Genomic DNA, 8,970 nt, shown 5'->3' with positions numbered 1-8,970 from the left:
AGAGGTCTGTGGGATGCTGTGAAGACCCCAGCACACCAAGGCAATGCCTTGGCACCAGCACTCCAGTGGGAGTATAAAAGACATGCATAAAATCCCTCTCTAAATATGTGCATCCCAGAAAGCAGCACCTCATCCCAGTTTAACACCCATCGCATCTTTTTGCAGAGAAAAGTCCCAAGCAGAGCAACTGTAAAAAGCCTGAGGATCCTGTTTCTGTGCAACGTCTGCCCCGATGCAGCAAATGCACGGTGGATTTGTTGGATTTCGGAGTCGGGCACTGGAAACAGGACAAACCAGGGCAATAGCGCAGCAGCAGCGGCGTGCAGCATGAGGAGGCTCGTGCATGGACAGCTTGGGCATCCGTGTTGGCTTCCATTTCCCAGCCATTTTCCATGCTGACAACGTGCCAATGGAAATAGGAGGGGGAAAATATCTGTACATGGTTAACTGGGGCTTTGGAGTGAGAACATGGGATGAGATAGGGAATTGGCACTAGAGTCCGTCAGGGAGAAGGGGATCAGCCCAAGGTGTGACACTTGTCTCACTGCACTGGGTCCATCTCTCCTGCCAGGAGACATGGAGCCAGCACGAGGATCTGAGCAGCTCTCGGGCGCTGCCGGAGCAGAGTAGCTACCACAAGCATCCATAAGGCTCAGAAGTGCATCCGGAAGGGAAAACTTCAAATCTAAACAACAGTTTGCGTTTGTTATCATTGCAAAATAAACATTCTCATGCTCTTGACCCTTTTCCCTGCTTAGGGAGCATCCTGGGCATTTGGTGAAGGATGGAGCAGTATCCTTGATGCAGCCATCTGCATGCAAAGCCAGCAGCAAGAGCTCCTGTCTGGGCACGGCTCCTTGCAGTTTCTTAATAAAAAGTTGAAGGCTGCAAGTGGGAGCAGGAACTGCCATCCTGGGCTGCGTGGAGAGCCCAGGGGTGCTGGCCACCAAGGGATGCGTTAAGGCTAGCGCAGGTCACAGACCCCAGAGCAAGGGCAGGCACAGGGTCTGCTGCTTCTTTGCACCAGCAACTGCTCTGCAGCAGCCCCCGGGCAAGGCAGCAGCTCAGCCCAAGAGGAGGAGGAGGAGGAGGAGTGTGAGGGAGGAAGGCTGCAGCCGGGGCAGCAGATGGAAAAGCTCAGCCCTGCAAACGGGATGTCAGCCGGAGAGCACGGGCTCTAACCCTGCGCTTCCCCGGAGCCGAGTGATATTGGAGCGAATTTCCTCTTTCTTTCTCTCCTTCTGCTTGTCTCGTTCCTCTCCTGATTTACCGCATGTGCTCACGTGGCCTGGGGAAGGGGGGCTCTCCAACTGCTTTGCTTCCAAAAGGAAAAGACGCTGGCAGGCGTTCACATTTCAGCCCTCAAGTTATGTAGGATAAAGTCTCTCAGCGGGAAAATGGAGCGTGCAAGCGAGCTGGGGGTGATGCTCGCTAGAAGGAAAGCAGAGAAAAGGAGCGAGTAATTCCAGAACTCTGGCCGGGTACAGGTGAGGACTTAAAGGTTTTCTATCTGCTTTGCTTTGTAATAAAATGACTTGTGTGACCATCTCCTGGGAGCAGATACAAAGCTAACGCGTTCGTTATTCCTGTGCAGAGGAGGGGAGAAGTTCCTGAGAATATAATGAGCATTAAATATAGCATGGTCCCTCTATTTAGAGTTAAGTCAAATACATAATACTTTGCAATTATTTCTAAAATTTCAGCATCTGTGGTTAAAGTGAGGGGTTCAAGGTATAAGAGTTGAGGGAGAAAGGAGACTCTAGATACTCCTGGGAATCCCTTCCTTTCTCCCCAAATAACCCTTCCTTTGGTTTGAGATCTGTCTAATCATAGCAGGAGGGCTTAGGATCCAGTACATGGGACTTGAAACACGGGCAGAAACGTGCATTCCTATTCTCCTCTTGAATTTTCATTGTGCTGAGACCATATATTCAATTTTATCACGCTATTCAAAGCCGTGTGAGGAGTATTTTGCACGGAGCAGACGGTAAGAGATTGTACACTAAACTGTTAATACAGAAAAATACTTCTGAAATGATCAGTTGCCCTCTGTTAAACGAGGGAGCGTTCCTCAACGTTGCTGTCTTTACTTGGTCAAAATTCCTGCTGTTTTAGAGTCCCCTGAGAATGCTTAAAAGACAAGCTGGTGCCATAAGGACCTAATTAAAAAGGAATTGCCTTTCCGTTGCTTACAATGAAATATTTGGATATGCTGTCTTTTTTATTAGCTATAAAGTCTGGAAGTTTGAAAAAATCTCAGCTTCGAGTGCTGAGCAATGGAACAAAGTGACCAAGGACCGTCTTTTTTGTGCTGTAAGGTTGCTGTATTTCCCCGTATTGAAGCCAACTCCTGATCTTTCCAAGTGGATGACAAATACCACTGGTAAAACCAGCCCCTGCAAGGATGAGGTAGATGAGCATTTGATGCTTATATCTACATTGAAAAAAAAAATATTTTGCTCTTCTGATTAAAAGCCATTAAGAGGGCAGGAAATGCAGGTTGCTTTGAGAAGAAATTGGTCCAGGAGTGATATCGTGCAAAGACTGTTCAGTGTCTCTGTGTCCAGCCCCGTGAATTAAAGAAGCCACAGCTTGCTTCCTAATAGCCCTATTAAAAGGTTATGTTGGTGCCTATGAAGTGCCAGGAGATCTGAGGGTGTGAAGTGCTTGATCCCTGCTGGCAAGTGCTGCCTCTGCTTTATTTTGACCACAAAGAATGCTGGAAATAGGCTGAGAAAGCTGAGAAAAAGGCTCGTGGGGAGCCCAGGTGTTGCCTTTGGGTCTCAGCAGCCCCTTGAGGAATCTGCCCTTCCTGGATGGATAATCTTTCTGCTCTGCTGCCCACAGAAATTACTAGAGCCCGGGCGCTCGCTGCTCTGCCAGGCTAATTAAACCCTGCCGTGACCTCCCTGGGGCTAGACGTGTCCTGCCAGCAGGACGGAGGGACGCGTGAGCGTCCGCTATTGCAGCCCCCGTTACCAGCATCGTTTTAAGTGATTTTATTGCCTCGGGGCAGTGCGGGGCCAGACCTAAGACACTGTTTGTGTGCGTCTCTAACGCGTGGTTTGTGCTCCGCAGGCGGGACGCGATGGAAGAGCGCTGCTAGCGCGGCGATTCCCAGCGGGACGTTCCTTGCCGCCGGTGCCACCATGCGGAGCAACCACTCCCTGGTCCTCAGCGCTGGTGAGACCCTCCAGGTGCCCTACGCAGCGTTGACCAACGCATCGGGGACCCTACACGTGCCACCTCCCTGCCCACTCACCTCCTCCGCCTACCAATTCTCCTTAATCCCCACACTCTTCTCTGTAGTTTTTGTCCTGGGGTTGGTTGGCAACAGCGTGGTGGTGGCGGTCCTCTGCCGTCAGAGCGGCCCCAAAACGGTTGCAAATATCTACATTTTCAACCTGGCCGTGGCAGACTTGCTGTGCCTTGTCACCCTGCCCTTCTGGGCCGCCTATTACGCACACGGATACAACTGGCTCTTCGGATCTCTCATGTGCAAAATCTCCAGCTCCATCCTGTGCCTGAACATGTTTGCGAGTATATTTTTCATCACCTGCATGAGTTTGGACCGGTACCACGCCATCGTCCACCCTATTCGCTCGCAAAGGAGAACCGTGCAGCAGGCGCACGTCGTAGCGCTGGCCGTGTGGAGCCTGGCCTGCTTCTCCTCCCTCCCGACTTTTTATTTCCGTGACACACACCACGTTAAAAGCTTGGGGGTAAATGCCTGTATCATGGCCTTTCCTCACGAGAATTACGCAAAATGGTCCGTGGGAACAGCCTTCCTGAAGAACGCTCTGGGTTTCTTCATTCCCTTGACGGTGATCACCACATGCTACGTCTGGATCAGGAGGCACTTGCTAAAAGCACGTGAGTTTGGGAAAAACAAGCAGAAAAGAGACAAAGTCTTGAAGCTGGTGGCCGCTGTTGTTGTGGCCTTCTTGTTTTGCTGGCTCCCCTTCCACGTTTTAACGTTTTTGGACGCGCTGGCTCATATGAGCATCATCAACGACTGTGCCGTGACGGGCGTCATCGACGCGGCGCTGCCCTTCGGCATCTGCCTGGCGTTTGCCAACAGCTGCATCAACCCCTTGCTGTACTGCTTTATCGGGAACCAGTTCCAGGAGAAGCTCCACCGCCTGTTCAAAAGCCGCGTTTATCAGTTCAACAGCCAGCGGGAGAGCTCCTCTTTGCGGAAAGGGAGCTGCTTCCGAGATGCCGAAGCCCTGGAGGGCAGTGGAGAGGGGCTGGGGCCTGCGCTGTAGGCACTGGACATGGCACGGGGCCTCTTCTCTACATTTTGTATCCCCTCACCCACCCCATTTTCATTCTCTGTGGGGATTTACTCCTCCTTTCACCAAAGGGAGGTTCCTTGTGAATAAGAGTATCGATGGGTTTTAAATATCAGCTTGTGTGTGGCTGAGATTGTATGAGTGTTCGATGCAGCACAAGGAGACAAAGTATATGTACATCTATACATGCATATATACATTTTTGGAATTATATGGCTATAAATAGCATGCAATTACATGCATAGAAATTACATCAGACCTATGTTCTACTTGCTGGGGTCTGGGAAGATCCTGGGAAGATCAAGATATGGGTCTGCCAGGTATTGGAGACAGGAGTGCTGGTGGTGGAGAGCACTGCTAGACACTTCTGTGATTTTGTACCTTTCCCTGAGCATGTAGCAGGTTCCTGGCCAGTTTCCTTTGCTCTGCGCCAGCATGGTCCCTTTTGCAGCGATGCTCTGGGTAGGAAGCCTGCAAAGCCCCATGGCAGCACACGTAGCCCAGCAGCCTTGGGCGAAAGAACGTGCTGGTTATTGGGACATTTTGGGTTTCGGAGATCCATTCTTACTGCAAGGTCCCTTGGCCTCACGTGCTAAAAGAGGGACCCTTTAACCCCTTGCTTGGCTCTTCCAGGAGCCACCGAAAGGCCTTTGCCTTCAGACTCCCAGGTGTGTTACCCTTGAGCCTTGCCTGGAGATTCCTGGAACTGCAGGTGGGAAATGACACTCTGCTGGGGAGTATCCGATGAAAAAGTGTCACAGAGCAGGGCAGAATGGGGACTTGGCCATGAGTAATCCCCAGCTCCAGCCCAGTCTGGGGGTCTTGGAAAGCTGGGGAATAGCTGGATGCTTGTCCCAGCAAGCTGGGGAATAGCTGGATGCTTGTCCCAGAAAGCTGCAGAGGCGCCAGCACATCCCCTGTGGCATGTTTGTGTTGAAAATGCTCCGACGGGCACTAATGGTGTCTGCAGCGTCGGATTATTTCTGGAAAGGCAAATTCTTAATTGCTTAGCAGTGAGCATAACAACGCAGTCAGGCTGCAGCAAAACAAATAATCGCATTAAGAAAATTGCCAGGTATTCCAAGTGGTGGGGTCAGAGGAGGGATGAGAGGCTGCCGAGCCATGGTGCCTTTTGCTGCCATAGCAATTAGGGCAGTAATGAGTACAATTGTGCCATTAATTGGCATGTGTGTAGGCTGAAAGCAGCAGCTGAATTACATGCACAGCATTACCTGACCCTTCGGCTCCCCGTGCTTCAGTGTATCTGTTCAGAGCGTACGCATAGACGGGACGCTTTCCTTAGATTAGGCCAGACTTGCTCAGAAAGAACCTTTTTATCATGCTTTCTTCCTAATGGGCAACTCTGTATAATAAGGAAATATCATGGGAATGGGAAATGCAGCTTCAATTGTATTTACATCTGTAAGCAGCTAAAGAAAACAGGAGAAAATCTTTTGGATGAGAGGGCAGCGATGAGGGATGTCCCTCTGCGCCTGCGGGAGGGCAGAGATCCCCCACCAGCTCTCACACACAGGCAGCTGCGCTCACTGTTATCTTCTTGGAACCAGGGAGACAAAAATATATATTAAAAAAGGGAGGCAAACCGAGAGGGGAGGAAAATTCCTTCCTCAGAAATGCAATTTCACAAGAAATCTATCCAGAATGTCACGTAAAAAGAGTAAAAATTAATCTGTTGATGGGAGCCACACGTCACTTTTTCTCTTTTTATCACAATGGTCAGAGGATGTTCTCCAGCAGCAACAGCGATTTGGAGCCCCAGACCATTGCTGGGCTTGGCAGAAGGTCTTTCCCAAGAGGGACCCAATACCTGAGCTGCCAGTGCAGGGATTCCCACAAGGATACCATCTATCCCTGCCATCCTTTTGCTGCAAATCCCATTTGCAGCTTCCTGTCCCAGCTGTCTTTGGTTCCTAACAGCTTTAACGAACTGCAGAAGCAGCCTGGATCTGAACTGAGCATCCTGTGTGTGACCCTGGGCTGGCTTTAGTAGGTGGCCTCAGCGTATGGAGCAGCGAGTCGCTGGTTTTTATTAGCACGAACAAGTGCTGGATGGTGAGCTCAGTGCCTTGTTTATGTAAGATATACAATAAGAAATGTTTGGTACAGCATGTTCTCCCCGAGAAGTCAACAGAGCCTGAGCCTATCCTGGCGCCAGCTCAGGCAATTCCCCATTGCTCAGGACAGCTTCTGGGCAGCAAAATCCTCCTGTCACTCCACAGCCCACGGCCCTGGACATGGACAAGGAGCTTTGAGAGGCCTCCTGGGAAGGGTGTGCAGATCTCCTATGGCTTTGGTTGGTGAGGTGGCCTCTCTGGAAGGTCTCCAGGGCTGTATGTTCAGTGTCGTGCATTTGCTCCCGGCGCAGTGGTCACCTTGATTTTTGGGGGGAATTTCCAGTGAGATACCTGGCTGAGAGCCAAGTGCTGGAATACGAGAAGGAAAAGAGTCAAAACGGAGATTTGCTTATGGACAAGCTGGGCTTTCTGAGGGGGTTTGAAGGTGAAGAACTGACTGGCTCTGTTGGACGCTTGACTTGTAGGAGGAAGCTCCCGTCCTTAGTGAATGCTGTCCCTGTGTCCAAGCTCTGAACGTCAGTATTTACGTCTATAAGAGCACACAGGCGCTGGCAGGGCTCCTCCAGCTGCAAGAAACCTTCCTGGCTCTGCTGCTGGGAGAAGAGCAGGGCCAGGAGGCTGCAGGCAACTTGTCCTGGGGCCGCTGCAGCCACCTCTGCTGAAATTGAGCCACAGACCTGGCTAAAATGCTCCTGGCCTTGGAGTGGAGCAGCCTGGAACGGAGCAGGAGGCAGCCCCTCGGAGCCGGCCGTTCCCAGCGCTTCCTTTCCATTTCCCCTTCAGCCGAGCGCAGATCTATGTTCAACACCATAATCTCCGGGTTGGATTCTGCTGATTTCCAGAACATTCCACGTGGACAAAACAGATTAAGATAGAAGTGGATGAGGGCCATGAGTGACTTCCCTATTGTGGGATACATCTGAATTTAAGACCCACTGTCCCGTGCTGACAACCAGTAGCTCTTCAGTTCATGCAAACGAAAGTTTGCAGAGCAACTCCAAGGCAGGCAGCTCAGGAAGCCAAGATCCAGTGTAAGTTCGAGTTTTAAGAACTGTAAGTTCAACTATTTTATTATTTTTAAAAGAAATCAGAAATTCAACAACAAGAACCCATCTGATGAGCTGCAAATGTGACTTATCCAGCACAGATGCCAAGTCAGCTTGACAGGGAGCTGAAATGGAGCACAGGATGTGGCTGTCTCTGGAAATCGCCTCGCTTGCCAAGTGTTGAGAAGCTTTCTTGCAGGAAGGAGACACGGGATAATCACTAAATGCATTAGACCCAGATTTATTGCGGATATAAGTTGCAAATTGTTGAATAAAGTGCGGAAGAGCTTGCACAGACTTACAGCAATGAAATGGAAAGATGTCAAATCCATATAATATATCCACGAGGAAGCAAAAGCCGCCTGCTATTACTGGTGTTTAATCTGTGCTCTAACTGTTCTCTCTGCATTCCCCAGAGGTGCCTCCGAGGCTCTGCTCCATAGCGGTCTGCCCGTGCAAAATGAGCTGCGTCACGTAGGAAACTCGTGTGCAAGGCACACAGCTGTGTCGTGATCGAGCAGAAAAACATGTCAGCTACTGCTGCCTCTTGATAAAATGGAGTGCTTCTCTGTAGTTGGAAAGCAGCTGGAAATCTGTTGCTTCCCAAAAGCTTTCTTGGAGAGGATGATCATATGGCAGGCGACTGTTCCAGGTCTTCTTTTCCACTTGCAAGGGAATGTGTTAGTTTTCTTTGCAGATACTGAGCTGCTCTCTTCTGTGCTGACTTGCTCTGATAAGTAATGTGAGAGATTTTATATGTAACGAACTAGACCTTGTGATCCTCATGCTACTAGCACCTTACAATGCAAATGCCTTCACTGATTGCAGTGAGATTTCTTCCATAGTTAAGGGCGGTGCAATTTGGCTTTCTGCAGTCAAATTCCTACTGTTAAGGATTTTAGGGTCGAGGAGTCCCTTTTATCATGAAGTTCTGCATGTCCTGCCTTACTGTGTTAACAGTTTCCCTTAAAGAAGGTACAGAACTGGTTCTTCAAAGCATGCGCTTCTTTGGAAGAGGATTCTTCCACGTGCAGTTCAGCATGCAGTGAATATGCTTGACAATGGTCTATTTAAGAAAGCATTTCCAAACTGCATGGAATTTGTAAGGTAGTCAACACACTTAACGTTAATAGCAGAAAGATTTATTTTTCTTTTGAATCTGTAGTAATAGACTACTGCAGTTTGGAACACTGTGGGCTTTTATTGCGCGAGTAAATGACACAACCCTGAGTTGTCTCAGGACAAGGCTAGGAACAAGACTCTAGGGTGTGATATTAAATGTACTCTATTAACTGGAGAGAGCTCCAAGGACTTCACTGGCTCCTGGACAGGGGTTTGGCAGCCTTTCGTGTGATTTTATTTCGATCCTCATCCCCTGCAGGAATGCAAAGAGATCTTTCTTTCAGCCAGTGGAACACCCAAGAAAGGAATTCCCCAAAAGAGCCAGGATTTTTTTTTTCCTTCAGCTCAAAGTCCAGCATGGGTCTGAACTCCAAGACTACTTGTTTGTCAAAGATGCTGAACTGCTGCAGC

The 8,970-nt window shown here is 49.6% G+C and overlaps 1 protein-coding gene across 1 annotated transcript; it reads left to right on the top strand.

The window, feature by feature from the left end:
- Positions 1–1,341: 1,341 nt before the first annotated feature.
- On the top strand, positions 1,342–4,268 carry AGTR2 (angiotensin II receptor type 2). Its single transcript, XM_010211708.2, has 2 exons — positions 1,342–1,501; positions 3,079–4,268. Exon 2 carries the CDS (start codon positions 3,150–3,152, stop codon positions 4,266–4,268), a length of 1,119 nt encoding a protein of 372 aa, XP_010210010.2. The 5' UTR covers positions 1,342–1,501; positions 3,079–3,149.
- The last annotated feature ends 4,702 nt before the right edge of the window (positions 4,269–8,970 follow it).

Source organism: Tinamus guttatus, unplaced genomic scaffold (genome assembly GCF_059628265.1).
Source record: "Tinamus guttatus ecotype Peru unplaced genomic scaffold, ASM5962826v1 Tinamus_guttatus_pri_ptg001087l, whole genome shotgun sequence".
Lineage (NCBI taxonomy): Eukaryota > Metazoa > Chordata > Aves > Tinamiformes > Tinamidae > Tinamus > Tinamus guttatus.
This window is presented reverse-complemented; position numbering and strand designations above follow the sequence as displayed.

What these genes read in the sequence shown, in the direction of transcription:
- AGTR2 (XM_010211708.2), top strand. Translation starts at nt 3,150, where the DNA reads ATGCGGAGCAACCACTCCCTGGTCCTCAGCGCTGGTGAGACCCTCCAG.